Source organism: Clupea harengus, chromosome 5 (genome assembly GCF_900700415.2).
Source record: "Clupea harengus chromosome 5, Ch_v2.0.2, whole genome shotgun sequence".
NCBI classification, from domain to species: Eukaryota; Metazoa; Chordata; class Actinopteri; order Clupeiformes; family Clupeidae; genus Clupea; species Clupea harengus.
The window spans coordinates 1,892,444-1,910,000 of NC_045156.1; the positions used below are offsets into that span (position 1 = coordinate 1,892,444).

General features: G+C 41.5%; 1 protein-coding gene and 1 long non-coding RNA gene across 3 annotated transcripts in view; both read right to left on the minus strand.

The window, feature by feature from the left end:
- Positions 1-4,385: 4,385 nt before the first annotated feature.
- Positions 4,386-5,342, minus strand: LOC122132896. Its single transcript, XR_006152403.1, has 2 exons — positions 5,240-5,342; positions 4,386-5,162 (listed from the first exon to the last, which is right to left on the minus strand). It is a non-coding gene; the product is annotated as an uncharacterized LOC122132896 (long non-coding RNA).
- Positions 5,343-9,216: 3,874 nt separating this feature from the next.
- LOC116220483 overlaps positions 9,217-17,557 on the minus strand; it is a 14,261-nt gene continuing 5,920 nt past the window's right edge. Inside the window, exons 1-5 of one of the 2 annotated variants that reach the window (XM_031567258.1) lie at positions 10,958-11,268; positions 10,095-10,208; positions 9,959-10,008; positions 9,639-9,707; positions 9,217-9,497 (exon numbers count right to left, since the gene is read on the minus strand). In XM_031567258.1, coding sequence (XP_031423118.1) covers positions 9,390-9,497; positions 9,639-9,707; positions 9,959-10,008; positions 10,095-10,208; positions 10,958-11,264 — 648 coding nt within the window. In that variant the 5' untranslated portion in view covers positions 11,265-11,268 and the 3' untranslated portion in view covers positions 9,217-9,389. Of the gene's footprint in view, positions 9,498-9,638; positions 9,708-9,958; positions 10,009-10,094; positions 10,209-10,957; positions 11,269-17,557 lie in introns of those variants that run through there. The other variant, XM_031567257.2, reaches the window with a different exon arrangement.

Below are 17,557 nucleotides of genomic sequence, written 5' to 3' on the forward strand. Positions count from 1 at the left end.
ACTGACTTAAATCTTAAAACTCTAAAACATAGACTTTTATTAATTATAAAATATTAGACTTCCACAAAGATCAAAGATTACTACGCCCTGAAACTTCAACTTCTAAGACTAGCAAGTCCTTCGCTACAATATAAATGTTCAAAGTTAAACACTGATAACATCCACAAATATCAAAGATTACTACAACACTTCACATAACGACATCACATAACATAATCATTGACAGTTACAAGCTAATTTACCGTAGCATAAATTACAGGGTTGTGCGCTTTCAGATGCCTCTTGAGGTTTGTTGTGTTCTTCCAACCTATTTTGAAGCCACACCGTTTCTCTCCCGTTATTGCAGTGCGTTGTGTTTTATTTCAAGTTATAATAAAAGAGTGTCCAGATATCTATTCTTTTTCTTCCAGTACCAGAGTCCAAAGTGCTTGAACTTCAGCCATCATCTAACGTTTGTTAGGACGTCTCTTGCATGTCTGGGCATCTCAGGGAGTGGAGGAGGGATACAGAACCGGACAACATTCAACCAATGATATTAAGAATGTACTGCACTAGGCGCATGCAAGTTTCAAAAAAATTATTAATACAATTTTGTATTGTCCGTTCGACCCACACTCGACCCATACCTATCAATGCGCTAGCATGTTCTAACAACACCCCTACCTCTTTAGATTTTAGGCACATTTTCCCCTTATGTTAAATACATTTTTTAATGTCAAAATTTTGGTTGGAGAAATAGAAGGGGCGCAAAAATATGTATACAGTATGTATATATATTGTTTTTGCTAGGCGCAGTTTGGAGCGCCCCCCACTGCCTTTGTCGCGTATAGGAAGGACCGGCCCTGCCTGGAGGGGTATAGTCTGGCCAAGGCTATTTTACACCCCCGGGTATAGTTTGGCCTGGGACAGTTTATCCCCTGGGTTATACTCTGGCCTGGAGGGGTATAGTCTGGCCAAGGCTATTTTACACCCCCGGGTATAGTTTGGCCTAGGACAGTTTATCTCCGTGTAGAGGGGCCAGGGAATGATCGTGTTTCACTTGTCGACTACGCCACCCAGAGGAGTTATTAGGCCGCAACATGAACCACGAAAAGTCCTTTAGAAAACGAATCCCGCTCCACAGGCGCGCATCTACACAATCTTTAGCTCATAAAAAAGAACGAGTCGTGCTTAGCTACCAAAAAAAAGTTCGTCGCTGACTTTCCAGTCAATTTTTGGTGCGTCTATGTTTTATGCCGAACTAGTTTCTTCAGAGCGCACAAGGATCTTGGTCGCGAGTGCTGGCACTTTTCGACACGTGATCGTTCTACACCAATGAGGTAGCTGCTTTTTGTCAACAGAATGGCAAGATGGCGTCCACCATGCCTTCGTCGTGCAGTACGGAAGACGAAGAAAATACACCGGAATGTCTTAATAAATCAAAAAACAAACATTGTTTTATGCATATTACTTCAGTCAAGCACGAGGAGGTACATTATTTCACCACTACACGATGGAATACATACAGGACAAGCCTACAAACGTGGCTCGGGTTGGAGGGTGAGTCTCGAGACATGGCTGAGAACTTCAAACACTGTGTTGATGTGGAGTTTGAAAATATTCCCGAGGATGCATGGGCCAGCTGAGGAAGGCCTTAATTGAACTGGTGAAAGCCAATGAAGGCCTTGATGCTTCAAACTACAGGTAACTGCAATGCATTTTTCTCTCAAGTCTTATTATTTGTCATGTGCAAGTCCAGCTTTACACAACATGTGTGTGACAGGCCTGAGAAACTGTTTTTAAGTCTTGCTGTTTGCACAGACATGTACCAGTTGGCAACAAGGAGAATAGCTGGTGTGTGTGTGTGTGCGTGTGTGCGTGTGCGTGCGTGTGCGTGCGCGTGCGTGCGTGTGTGTGTGTGCGTGCGTGTGGTGTGGTTAGTGATGTTGTGTGCCTTTCTTGGGCATCTTTGGTGTTAAATGTGCTGTATGGCAGATAGGTTCTCTCAAGTCTTATTATTTGTCATCTGCAAGTCCAGCTTTACACAACATGTGTGTGACAGGCCTGAGAAACTGTTTTTAAGTCTTGCTGTTTGCACAGACATGTACCAGTTGGCAACAAGGAGAATAGCTGGTGTGTGTGTGTGTGTGTGTGTGTGTGTGTGTGTGTGTGTGTGTGTGTGTGTGTGTGTGTGTGCGTGTGCGTGTGCGTGTGTGTGTGCGTGCGTGCGTGCGTGTGTGCGTGCGTGTGGTGTGGTTAGTGATGTTGTGTGCCTTTCTTGGGCATCTTTGGTGTTAAATGTGCTGTATGGCAGATAGGTTCTAGCCTGTTATGTCTTGTACCACCTCCACCACTCTCTGCTTTTCATGATACTCCTGTGACTCTTAATTGTCACTGTTTTGTTGTGTTGCAGACAGGATATGTTGAAGAAGAGGCTGACTCGTGATTTCCCCCATCAGTATCAAAAACCTAGAACGGTCACGTAGAGCTGATGCAGGGTCACAACGCATACAAATCTTAGACCCGGATCAGAGGACCCCAACCCAATGGAAAAAGTTTCTCTCAGAAGGAACAAATAAGGAAGCACTTGCCGAATTCCTGTATGTTGCATGGAAAAATGCAGACCTTACAATAGTGGGCAAAAACCTCTGCTTGTACATCGCACATACAAATCAATGTCACTGTGTGACTGTTAAGGAGAGTGTACAGTCTGTTCGTGTTGTTGAAGACCTGTTGTTGTTTTTACATGCACAACATGCTGCACGGGAGCATAAAGCTGTCATTATCAAGAGCTCTGACACTGATGTGGCAGTCATTGCTGTAAGTGTGTAGACAGATTTCCCATGCAGTTTATATGTTTTCACAGGGACTGGCAACAGGACACGTATCATTGACATTACCAAGGTGTCATCAGCAAACAAAATATAAGTGCTCCGTCACCTGCTGAATGTGGTTGGCAAATAGAGGATGGGACCTTGCACCTGGATGACCAGAAATCCGGCCCCTGACAGTGGTTTGCATGTGATACACTGCGGCTGCAAAGGTGCCTGTGAGACAGGAAGATGTTCCTGTTTTTCTGCAGGACTGTGTTACAGACTTATGTCGTTGCTGTAATTGTGCCAACACAAAAGAAACTGAGGAACTGGAAGATAACTCTCCTGACACTGACAGTGAGGACTGAGTGTCCTTAATCTGTTATTTCTTATTTAGTTTTGTACAGTTTTATATATCATATTTCATATTTTTCATAAAGATTGTTTTTATGGTTCATCAGTGTTGTTTTCATTTGTGGAAGAATGAATGAATGAATGAACGAACGAACGAACAAATGGTCATTGGTATAAGTACAATTACTGCCTTTTATTGATACAAGGAAGGAGGTTTATTTGTCACATACATAGAAATACTAACGTAAAGCATGTAGTCATTGTGTGTGTTCAGGATACGGAATGCTTGAGGAAAGAAGCTCCTCCTCAGTCTCTCTGTTCTGGTCTTGTAGCAGCAGAGACGTTTGCCTGACCTCAGTGTTTTGAAAAGTCCATGGTCAGGATGTTAGGAGTCCTTTACAATACTTTGGGCCCTGGTATGTAGTCTTCTCTTGTAGGTCTCCTGCAGAAGAGGGAGAGGTGCTCTGATGATGCGGCACTGCAGTCACAGGCTGTACAGTTCCCATACCAAGTGATGATGCTGTCAGGACACACAGCTGATGGGTGCTGATGCTATGAACTTCCTCAGCTGACGTAGGAAGTACAGTCTTTGCCTTGATTTCTTCAGTGTGTGCTGGGTGTTCACAGTCCATGTTAGATCGTCAGTAAGGTGTATTCCCAGGTATGTCAAACTTGATCTAAATGACTTAACATAAGCATAACATTATCGTATATTTGCCTCATTGTTCTTATGGGACGCGTCTATGTATACAGCACTATTTAGAACCCATTTAGCCCACTTTTGAGGATGTTCGGGTGTTTTCCTCTTTATCGGTAACGTTGAATCTAACCACGGGAGCCGCCATCTTGCCATTCTGTTGACAAAAAGCAGCTACCTCATTGGTGTAGAACGATCACGTGTCGAAAAGTGCCAGCACTCGCGACCAAGATCCTTGTGCGCTCTGAAGAAACTAGTTCGGCATAAAACATAGACGCACCAAAAATTGACTGGAAAGTCAGCGACGAACTTTTTTTTGGTAGCTAAGCACGACTCGTTCTTTTTTATGAGCTAAAGATTGTGTAGATGCGCGCCTGTGGAGCGGGTTGAAACGAAAACAGTGTTCATGTTGCGGCCTATATGCTCCCCTTAGGAACTAGAATTTGACCACTGCTAACTGAAAGTCCTCAATGCACATGAGCATTCAGTGGCATATGCATACACAGCACACAGGTTCGTGCAAGGATGAAGCAGAGACAGGATTCTATTACAAAAATAACATATTTCTTTATTGCATAAATTAGGTTACATGGGTTTTCTTTTATCTACGGGAAAAGTTCTCCGCTGGTCATCACACACACAATGACATGATAGACACCACAAAACATAGGCAGGAGAGGGGCTTACCAGAGGGGGGCAATCTGTCTAGGAGGGGGGGTCCAAGGGACCACACGTGAACACACTGCACACCCGGGTGACCCTACACTGCAAAGTTAGTCAGACACACATGCGGATACCCACCACCAAGTGCCAAGGCCTCCCTGCTGACAGTACCCAACTCCTGCAACAAAAAGGACAACCAGAAAACAAACACACGTTCAACTAATACACAAATCAAGCCGCTGGAGACCACCAGACGTCCCACCCCTGCAAAACATGCAGACAATGGAGACTTACAAACATTAAAAGGAAAGCAAAATAATCCTCACCGACACTCCTCAACACCTGCACGCACACCCGCAGGTTACCATGAGCTGGCAGCACGCACGCAGTGCAACAATGGTCAGTAATCAATGGACAAACATACAACAAAAAGGAACTTTAAGTAGAAACAAAACAGCAGCTGGTGACGGAAGGCAGCCTCAATTTCTTGCCGTCAGCCGACAATCTGCGGGAAGCATAAAATACCAGAGGCATATATTAAATGCATCTGTATTTAAATCACGATAAAGCACAGGTTAAAAGAGTGACCTACCACAGCCAGGGATTAACCGGAACTTCACGTGAAGTGGAATGTACTGCCGAAACCACCAAGCAGCCTAATAAGAGCAAGTAACACGAATAAAAACAAAGCCACCTAACATAGCTACAGCCAGCCGAGCAGGCAGCTACGTACCAGTAAAGGGAAAAGCAGCCGCACAGCCTTGGGCTTGCAACGCTCGTGGTTGCCCACGAAGGAAAATGCCACGATAAACGAACCAACGGACACAAATAGATGATCCAAACTCAGTCCTGCCGCTTACTTGGTCATCACCAGCGCAGTGCTTTTAAAGAAGCTCCGAGACTGATAATTGATGCATCAGCGTCGCATTGACTGACGTCAGTCAGGTGTAGCAAAAGACAGCTTGGGCTTAAAGATACAGGCACCTTCATTCCAACCCACTACATCCGGGGTATACTCTGGCATGGGCCAAAGTATACCCAGGTTTAATCTGGGCGGGGGTTAATTTGGCCTGTTACACCGGGAAGTGTGAGTGACCTAAGTTAAATGCTATAGTGGAAGAGTTCAGCTGGGAATTAGTTACACAAGGAGAGTGGCTAATTGGTCACGTTCCTCCAACACACTCCAACATTTAGAACACCATTTATCACACACACAAGAGAACCCACACACACTCCCACACAGAAGCATGCACACACACACACACACACACACACACACACACACACACACACACACACAAACAAACACACACAAATCCATGTCAGCCAAGTGGTTTTGGAGCCAGTACCTAATGGAAATGCTTGCTGGGAAAGCTAAGATCGCAGCTGAAGGAGATGTTTGACGCCTGGCAGGAAGCTAACCTGCTATAACACCGCGCAGGAGCTGGCAGGACATCTGAATTTTTTACAGGCCACCAGTGATGGCAACATAACCCAATGTTTGTCACAGTCCCAAGTTGTCTTCGGATAAAGATAATATGGGCTCTTCCCATTTCTGCTTTAAAAATGTAAATGCTCCCTGTCAGGATATGACGTAATGCACAAAGCCATGTCCATGCCATGTGATCCTTGGACATCATCTCCATTTTCTCTGTCTGTCGGTTACCTGTCTGTGGGTTCAATTTTGCTGCTTGGACTGTTTATTTTGTCATCTTTCCTTGGAAATATCTACCCTGTTTTTTCCCTGAAAAAAATCTGAGCGTTGGATTAATTCTTGATTTTTTATAAATGAAATATTTGAAGTTTTTGATACTACCTCTGCAACTGGGTCCTCCATTGCTCAGTGGGCTAAACACTGGGGTAGCTATCCAGCGGCCTGGTTCAATCATTGATTGTGTCCTGACAGAGACTAATACCGACCTGCGCAACATCCTGGACAGAAAAGGAACTCATTTAATCTGAGAATGTTGGCTAACGGAAAGTTTGTAGAGGGAAGTTGTGACCACATTTAACTGCACGCCTTGCCCGTTTTGTTGCAGTATATGAACTGTATGTGGTATTTGAACTTGATTAGTGGACATTTTAGTTGAAATTTAATTCAGACATAGTGACAATAATTAAAAAAAAAATGTATTTACTATGTGTGTGTGTATGTGTGTGTGTGTGTGTGTGTGTGTGTATGCGTGTGTGCGTGTGTGCGTGTGTGTGTGTGTGTGTGTGTGATCAGTGATGCCAACATAAACCAATATTTGTCCCAGTCCACTCAAGTTGTCTTAAAATAATGATAATCTGGGCTCTTCCCATGTCTGCTTTAAAAATGTAGAATTGTTCCTTGTCACATGAAACCAAGACCAGGTGAAGCAGCAGGACCAGCGTGTAGATACACCTCTCCATCAGTGATGATGTTCTAATTAACCCTCCCTCACCATTAACCAAGAGACACATACAGAGCTGCACAACATCCTGGGCAGAAAATTAACTATTTTAATCTGAGAATGTTGGCTAACAGAAAGTTTGTAGAGGGAAGTTGTGACCACATTGGTGTTGCGCACAAAACAAGGTTTTATGAAATAATTGCATGCCTTAATTTCCGTTTTTTGCACGACATGAACTGTGTGTGGTGTTTGTGAAATTGATTAGTGGACATTTTAATTAAAATTTAATTCAGATATAATGACAATACTTTACATTTAAAAGTTTGTTTTTATATTTCTTTTTCTTTTTACGTAACACTTGCATTTCAATTTCATGTATTGTAAGAGTCAGCCTCAGATCATATAAGCATGGAGTGGCACTGGCCATTTGGAGTATATCTACTGCAGGCTAACATGTCCAGTGCTATGGGGACTCATCAGTTCCTGGTTAAAGATAAAAGGCCTCATTTATTTATTAATGTTTGTTCATAAAAATGTTTCTATAATATCATAATGATGACATAATGCCATAATGATGGAACCCAGAAAGAACAATTAAAAGATCCCATTCATGATGTCCTGATTCTTGTTTACTGTTGTGGTGATGGTCTATGCATTGGATTTAGAGAGAATGAAACAGATGCAATAAAAAACCAAGGTACATAGAATAAGCAGAAATATCTGAGGAAGAAACGCCTTTTAATTATGCTCTTGGAATTACCTTGTGATATTATTATCTAGAAACATTTCTGTTTCAGACAGTCAACATGATGTATGGCAGCTTTTGAGGAGGGACCTTCTGCCTGTATTCATCAGGTCTGGCTTCTATGGACAGGACCCATGAAGACTTCAGTGGTGTCAGCTGTGATGATGGAGTTGAACCAGTAGATGGCGCACGTACAGCATCACCACCCTGTTCTGTGAGCTCTGCACCCCTCCTGCTCCAAGGGGCAAAACATTGCAGGCAGCCCTCCTCTCGGACTCCATCAAGACTAAGCTGCCTGGAGATGCAATAAGGATATACAAAAAGCTGAGTTTGGGACAGAGAAGTGCATTCTGAAAATTGTATATTACACAATGGGTAGAGGAGTGTTTCATTTTGGGCGATGTTGAAATGTCTACCAGGGAATCACAAATTTCACTCTCAAGAGAGGAGAACATGAACCACCTTCTAATACACCTGCTCAGTGTATAAAGTACACTTTAACACTGTCCTACATGGGAAAATGAGATGCAGATAGAAATGCAGCCTGATATGAATAGTGAAAAGGTCTACCAACTTATCCTTACATTTTTTTCAGTTTTTTACTACTGAAACTGTATCCTTATTAGGTAAAAACAAATCCAGCAAACTAACACAGCAATTTATTAAATGACCCATTCTTGGTCAAAGTATTTTTAACCTCGCTACCATTTCACTTCCATTTCCCTCTATGATGAAACAACCACATTTTGTGCTTACCTAAACTATTTGAAACATACTAGCCCAAACTGGTGATTTTTATTAGGCTTGTGTCATGTTCCAACTGTCCACAAAGACAGAGCCCACATAAGCTGTGTGTATGCACAAGGTCACTCTTATTTCCTCACGTCACGGATATGTCATACATGTCTATGCTACTCAGGCTCTTTCAGTCAGTTAACCAAATTGGGATTAGCTGATCAGTAATAAGGTGTGATTGGTCAGAACAGGAGCTAGATCATTGGTCCTTCAGGTGATTAATCGGGCGCTGTTACCCTGCTGAAGTTGCATGACAACGACAACCATTCTGACAGGAAGTGTCCATCTCAGAGGTATAGTCCACAGGACCTGTCTTACAATGAAACACCTGCCCCACTGAATCTGTAGGATAACTCAGGAGTAAAGACAGAGGTGAGCAGTCATGCTGCACACAAATGCAAACTCATCATCAAAACTGGTAGGTCTTTGAGGTAAAGTGCCCCCCTAAAAAGAGCCGTACTGTACACAGCTCAAAACTCTTTAGCATTCTTGAAGAGTTGTGCACAAGATAAAGATGCTGTGGTGCCTAACCCATTCATATTTCATTAGAAAATATTTTATTTGTTCAAAATATACACTCTGCATTGTCTGCATCTACACATACATTTATAATGCATTCTCATTTACAGAAAATAGACGACAGACATATTGATGACAGTGAACTAATTTATACATCAACGCAAGAGTTTTCCAGTAACAGACAAAACTAACATTTCATTGCTTAGAGAGAGGCTAACATTTATTAGCATTTATCATAACAGGCACTTGTTGAAATCTTTATCAAACTGAACATTTCATGAACAGCATTATAAATCCAAGTGATAATTGCATGACTAGTATGTTTAGCAAACTATAAATGTGAGCATAATAAAAACTCTTACACTGAAAACACTCATAGATCACCCAAAAATCACACTCAAACTGTGCTTACATGAACAAAGTGTGGTGGTCTGTGGGGGTGTCATGGCTCATCTGGTTTTGATCCTGGCATATTCTGTGCCGTCACCTGTGTCCACCTCCACTTGGACTACTCTGGGTTTTTTATCATGGACTACAGTTGAGTAGGTCACATCATCCTACAGAAAATAACAGGTCATTTTGTTTGGCACATACACCACACACAAATCGCATGTTGTTTGCATGTACAACCGTACAAAAGTTCTGCCCTAAAACACATCCTCAGAACCATTCAACAAGGGCATTTGAATCAACTTTACCTCTTTTTCTGCTTGTGTGGATCTGTCCTCTCTGGTGTCCTGAACAGTGCAGTACACCCTGGTGTCGTCCTAAGAAAGTCAAGAGGCCACCAAGAGCAAACACACATATAAAACATTTTTCATTGCAGACATGAGGTTAGTGAGCCAAATGCACACACACACACACACAGACAGACACACACACACATATACACTTCTGATAAAAAAGGCCACGCATTGCCACAAGCCATTTTCATATGGATTAAACACAACATGCATCCATATTTCCATATGGGTTAAGCACCATATACAGAGTTATTGTAAAGACCAACTTAAACTACCTTGTCTTCCTCATGCTTCTGTCCTGATTTTGTACATTCCCCTTTTTGACCTAATGGAACAAAGCGATTTGCATTAAAAGAAGTCTATCTTTCTCTCTCTGTGTGTGTGTGTGTGTATGTGTGTGTGTTAGTCTACCTTTGCGTCTCATGTATAGGAACAGAGCTCCTCCCAGCAGCAGCATCAACAGGAGTACAGCAGCAAGGATGAATATGTAGAAAGGTGGTTTGGGTTCACCGTTACTCCGAGTATCTAGAAATAAACACAGCTCTGCTCAAAGCTTTTCCTGTAAGACCCACCTCTAACTTCTGCATCTTCTTGGACTTTTCCACAGAGACGTGTAATACTGTCCCGAGCCCCTCCTTCAGGAGGTATTTGGGTTGATGACTAAATTTCAAATGTTGTTTAAGCCGTAATCAGTCGCCCGTATATGTAGTCCAGATTGAACTATGGTTGTCTCCAGATGCATTCCGTGTAAAGATGTTAACATGACCAAGCAAGGCAAGGGCACTAATGGGTACACTACACCAGAGACTACCAGTGGCTAGGAGTTAGCCCCAGCACATCACAGTGGAGGCACTGCTAAAGCTGGAAGAAATTAAAACCAGCCAGCAAATAAAGGTGATTGTGAATGAGAGGTATTCCATATCTAATGTCTATTAAATGGGCAGAGGGGCCAGTGCTCGAGAGCAACACACTGCACTGGCTGGAATAACAAGCAGTCAGCTGCAGAGGGAGGTCAACCTATGAACATTCAGTTTCAACATTTCATCATCAACTCATTCAGATCGATTTAAACTGCACTGTTAATAGGACAAACTTTTTCCTTAGTTGCTGGTGTCTGTTTTCCATGAGATGGTTTAGTTATCAATGTGTTTGCTGGTGACATTGGATGAAGATATGGAACATTAAGAACGTTATTTTAATGAATGGTCAAGTGGGCTTATGTAAATGACTAAAACTATCCACAATCAGACCATAGAATAAAGCTAATTGCTTACATTTGACCAGGAGGTTAAACGATCTCTTATAGTGTTTGTCAACAACACACTCATAAAGTCCTTGGTCCTCCTCACTTAGATCTGATATGAGCAGAGAGACGTTTCCTGGTGACTGGGGGTTTAACATCTGAACTCTGCCTCTGTAGCGCCCAGTTGTGCTGGATATGTCAGTATATGAAGATCCACTCCTGCTGGTGGTCATCCATCTCACACTCTCAGGTTTGGCACGCAGAGAAGAACAGAGGCAGGGCAACAGTGCAGATTCTCCTGAGCTTCCCTTAATCTCATGTATTGTCTGATGTTCCATTACAGTGCATCCTGGAAGAAACATGACACTTATAAAGCTTCCTGTGTGTCCTATTGTAAAGCCAACCTATGAGAAAGGTCTGTAAAAACACATATAGAAATCACACTTGTTATGTACAATACTCGCGCTTGTGGTTGTATATATGATGAAAAGAGCAACACACTGCTCCTGCTCTGAAAACATATATATATCAAATGGGGAAATAAAATGATACTGCATACAGATAATCTGAGAGTCTTATTCAAGGACAAATAAGAAAATAATGCAGGCACTGAACGGGGTGTTGCGTCAGAGACCGGAAGAAGAGGGAGCTAAAACGGTACAAAGTCATTTTCTACAGTTTATTTACAGCTATTGAGGTAAACAGGCCTAGGTGTATCTCTTTAGGAATCCTTTCCCTGTCGTCAGAAACTTATAATAACATTTACGCGCCTGTCAGTGGCGAAATCAAACTAATTACTTTGACGTATTAGCTTGCCTCATAGGAATCAAATCTTTTCCATGTTGTCAGAAACGTATAAGTTCTTACATTGTAAACATATATAAAGCGGATCATATACTGTATATGTATACAACATACATGCATTTAAGATACAAATAATTTCTTGCATTTCTTTTACATATTTTATAAAAAACCTATGATAGAACAACACCATGAATTGTATTTCTGAAGCTTGTGTCAGGTTCAGTAAAATGGTAAATAATATTAGGTATCTGAAAAGTTCTTGTTATTAATGTCCTACCTGTAACTGTGAGTCTGAAGTGTCTGAAGCTTTCCCTGTAACCTTCACATATGTAGTGCCCCGCATCCTCCTTAGTCAGGTCTGATATGAGCAGGGAGAGATTTCCAGGGGAATCCTGATTAGTCATCTGAATCCTGTCTGCAGGTTTAGTTGGATCAATCTGCACACTGTCTTTCAACCATCTGATACCCTGTTCCTGGAGATGAGTACAGGAACAGGGCAGGAGAACAGACTCTCCAGAGTATTTGGTGACTTCCATTGTTGTCGTATCTTGTAGAAAACAATCTTTGGAAACACAAAAGGGCTTGGATTACTCCTCACATATAGATCCAAAGAGGTCCCAATGCATTTATTTAACAGATGTACTGTAATTAAGGCAGGCTGCACGTGTACATAATCATATGATTACATCTTGCTCGTTTCATAAAACTGAAAATATAATAAATGTTAGGTGTGCAAGAGTAGGTATGTAGCAGCACATTACACAACAATATAAATTCCATTATTTGTGTGTGTCATGAGGAGTTTAATTTTGTGAAGACAATACAATACATTCCATCACCGTTTCATTGATCCTTGTAAAGAAGGCAACACAGAATGTATGCTCTCTGTGAAAGTGTGCAGTTCACATTGTAAAGTATGTACACTCTGAAAGTGTATGAGTAGCAATGAAAATGTAGAGACTGCTTTGGAAAGTCATAACTCAGCTGGGTGTAGTACTGACTCACCTGCTTCGATTCTGACCACCCAGCACAAGAAAAACACAATCATCCACATTCTTACTGACAGTTGCCTTTGCAGTCTCCCTCTTTTTCTCTCACACACACACCAAGGTATGTACAATCTTTGGAAACACAAAAGGGCTTGGATTACTTGCAGATTACTTTGCAGCTTCACAGTCCCACATACACACACTGATGTCACAGCCTTTCTCCTCATACAGTCACTTTACTCTCCTCATCTGATTGGTCATTCACAGCCATCCCCTGCAACATGACATCACGTGGAACAAGTGGTTAAGATGAGCAATAGCAATGCACTTCTGCTTTCAGCTGACATGCTGGACAATAACAGAGACTAGCGGAAACTTTTTTTTTTTTTTTAAATAAAACTACTACACATCCATGCCCTCCACAGACACACAGCATATCTCACACATTTCTTGGAGCAACAAAACAGTTGGAAAAGAGTTGAGCTGGAAAAGTAAAAAAAAAAAAAAAAAGAGAGAAAAGAGAAGCCATAGAACAAATGTACAAAGACAGATCCTCCAAGAAGAACTTCTCCCAACCATCCAGGAACAGTTTGGTGATGAACAATGCCTTTTCCAGCATGATGGAGCACCTTGCCATAAGGCAAAAGTGATAACTAAGTGGCCTGGGGAACATCAATATTTTAGGTCCATGGCCAGGAAACTCCCGAGACGTTAATCCCATTGAGAACTTGAGGTCAATCCTCAAGAGGCGGGTGGACAAACAAAAACCCACAAATTCTGACCAACTCCAAGCATTGATTATGCAAGAATGGGCTGCCATCAGTCAAGATGTGGCCAAGAAGTTAATTGACAGCATGCCAGGGCGGATTGCAGAGGTCTTGAAAAAGAAGGGTCAACCCTGCAAATATTGACTCTTTGCATCCACTTCATGTAATTGTCAATAAAAGCCTTTGACACTTATCAAATGTTTATAAATATAATTCAGTCTTCCATAGCAACATCTGACAAAAATATCTAAAGACACTGAAGCAGCAAACTTTGTGAAAAATTATATTTGTGTCATTCTCAAAACTTTTGGACACGACTGTACATTATTTTGAGTATTTCGAAATCTGTTCAATTCTAGTCTGGTAATTTTCTGTTATAAATGTCTTAATGTTTTCAAAGAAAATGTCTCTTCAGCTCATTTCTAACAAAATATTTCTTGTAACCCTGACTGAAAAGCTTTTTTGTCCACAATGAACATTATAAGCATGCGTATTACCATGATAGGTGAAGATTGCCTCCAGCAACACAATACTGGATAATCTTTCTTTCCATACTTACTGAAGTTCTTATTTATCTCCCTTCTCCATAACTACTGAGACAAGTACTGCACTACACAGATACTTAAACACTCATACACATCAATTATTCATGAAACAAACTGCAACATATGAGGTTTCTTAGTAATAAAACTGCAACAAATGAGGACTCTTATGAATTAAACTAGATTTGTCTCAACATGCACATGCATATACAGTATGTTAACTTTTTTAGAAAGTTTGAAAAAGGAACATTTGGGGAAAGGATAAGCTACAACCAAGTTCAGCATTTAGCTGTGCTGCTCAAAAGCAATAATGCTAACAGGAAATGTTGGTTTTGTATAGACTTCCTGTGCTGCCTGCTATCTATCCTCCTGTGGTACCCACTGATCTACTCACACATCCCAGCATCCAGCATCTCCACCAGCATGGGCTAGAGAGGGAGAAGCTTAGTCAAATTCCTGATGGGGCCTAAAGTCCACTGCTCAATCTCAGATGTTTCCTCTGGATGGGTTACATCTATCACAGCATATATGACAACTGGTAGCATTCTAGTTGAGTTGCCTAAAGTTCGCCAGCAGATAAACATTTTAGGCAAGGTCTCTAGTTGGGTCCTAGAACACCATGCAGGGATCATGTAGGAGTCCTCACAACAGTAAACCCCCTGTAACGTGTTGATAAGGGAGGGAGTGGGATAAGTGGGATAAGTGGGAGTGACCTAGTCTAATGCTACAGTGGAAGAGTTCAGCAGGGAATAAGTTACACAAGGGAAGTGGCAAATTTGTCACGTTCCTCCAAAACACTCCAACATTTAGAACACCATTTATCACACACACAAGACTACACACACACACTCCCACACAGACCCACGTGTGTGCGCGCAGACACAGACACACACACACAAACAAACAAACGAGCACACACACAAATCCATGTCAGCCAAGTGGTTTTGGAGCCAGTACCTAATGGAAATACTTGCTTGGAAAGCTAAGATCGCAGCTGAAGGAGATGTTTGATGCATGGCAGGAAGCTAACCTGGTATAACACAGTGCAGGAGCTGGCAGGACATCTGAATTTTTTACAGGCCACCAGTGATGGCAACATAACCCAATGTTTGTCACAGTCCCAAGTTGTCTTCAGATAAAGATAATATGGGCTCTTCCCATTTCTGTTTTAAAAAATTGTAATTGCTCCCTGTCAGGATGAGCTCTGACCTAATGCACAAAGCCAAGCCCATGCCATGTGATCGTTGGACATAATCTCCATTTTCTCTGTCGGTCGGTTACCTGTCTGTGGGTTCAATTTAGCTGCTTGGACTGTTTCTTTGGTTAGATTTCCTTGGAATTATCTGCCCTGTTTTTTCCCTGAAAAAAATCTGAGCGTTGGATTAATTCTTGATTTTTCAAAATGAAATATTTGAAGTTTTTGATACTACCTCTGCAACTGGGTCCTCCATTGCTCAGTGGGCTAAACACTGGGTTAGCAATCCAGCGGCCTGGTTCAATCATTGATTGTGTCCTGACAGAGACTAATACCGACCTGCGCAACATCCTGGACAGAAAAGGAACTGACTTAATCTGAGAATGTTGGCTAACGGAAAGTTTGTAGAGGGAAGTTGTGACCACATTGGTGTTGCGCACAAAACAAGGTTTTATGAAATGATTGCATGCCTTGCTCATTTCCATTTTGTTGCACTATATGAACTGTGTGTGGTGTTTGTGAAATTGATTAGTGGACATTTTAATTAAAATTTAATTCAGATATAATGACAATAATTTACATTTAAAAGTTTTTTGCATTTCAATTTCATGTATTTTAAGAGTCAGCCTCAGACCATATAAGCATGGAGTGGCACTGGCCATTTGGAGTATATCTACTGCAGGCTAACATGTCCAGCCCTATGGGGACTCATCAGTTCCCGGTTGAAGATAAAAGGCATAATTTATTTATTAATGTTTGTTAATACAAATGTTTTTATAATATCATAATGATGACATAATGCCATAATGATGGAACCCAGAAAGAACAATGAAAATATCACATTCATGATGTCCTGATTCTTGTTTACTGTTGTGGTGATGGTCTATGCATTGGATTTAGAGAGAATGAAACAGATGCAATAAAAAACCAAGGTACATAGAATAAGCAGAAATATCTGAGGAAGAAACGCCTTTTAATTATGCTCTTGGAATTACCCTGTGATATTATTATCTAGAAACATTTCTGTTTCAGACAGTCAACATGATGTAAGGCAGCTTTTGAGGAGGGACCTTCTGCCTGTATTCGTCAGGTCTGGCTTCTATGGACGGGACACTTGAAGGCTTCAGTGATGGCAGCTGTCATGATGGCGTTGAACCAGTAGATGGCGCACGTACAGCCTCACCACCCTGTTCTGTGAGCTCTGCACCCCTCCTGCTCCAAGGGGCAAAACATCACAGGCAGCCCTCCTCTCTGACTCCATCACGACTATGCTGCGTGTGTATTAACAGCATTTGCTGCATGCTTTTTGGAGATGCAATAAGGATATACAAAAGGCTGAGTTTGGGACAGAGAAGTGCATTCTGAAAATTGTATATTACACAATGGGTAGAGGAGTGTTTCATTTTGGGCGTTGTTGAAATGTCTACCAGGGAATCACAAATTTCACTCTCAAGAGAGGAGAACATGAACCACCTTCTAATACACCTGATGAGTGTATAAAGTACACTTTAACTGTCCTACATGAGAAAATGAGATGCAGATAGAAATGCAGCCTGATATGAATAGTGAAAAGGTCTACCATCTTATCCTTACATTTTTTTTCAGTTTTTTACTACCGAAACTGTATCCTTATTAGGTAAAAACAAATCCAGCAAACTAACACAGCAATTTATTAAATGACACATTCTTGGTCAAAGTATTTTTAACCTCGCTACCATTTCACTTCCATTTCCCTCTATGATGAAACAACCACATTTTGTGCTTACCTAAACTATTTGAAACATTCTAGCCCAAACTGGTGGTTTTTATTAGGCTTGTGTCATGTTCCAACTGTCCACAAAGACAGAGCCCACATAAGCTGTGTGTATGCACAAGGTCGCTCTTATTTCCTCACGTCACGGATATGTCATACGTGTCTATGCAACTCAGGCTCTTTCAGTGAGTTAACCAAATTGGGATAAGCTGATCAGTAAAAAGGTGTGATTGGTCCAAACAGGAGCTAGATCATTGGTCATTCAGGTGATTAATCGGGCGCTGTGAAGGGACCGGTATAATTAATCAGAATATGCCATAGTCAATAATTCAATGAACTTATACCTAGTTATAATTGTTACTTTTATTTGGATTTAACTAGCATGTAAACAGTTCCTGGGTGGATATACTTGATTTTGACCAGGGGAGTGAGGTGCGACATTGGTCTCACCTTCCCCCCCAGGTCGGGACAAAGCTTTCTATCCAGGGCTTATTTGAATAGACGGTAACACCCCTAAACTCAGCTTTTAAGAGCAAATCCTACAAGGAATAAATCAGACGAGTCTGAGGTGAAGCCATGAG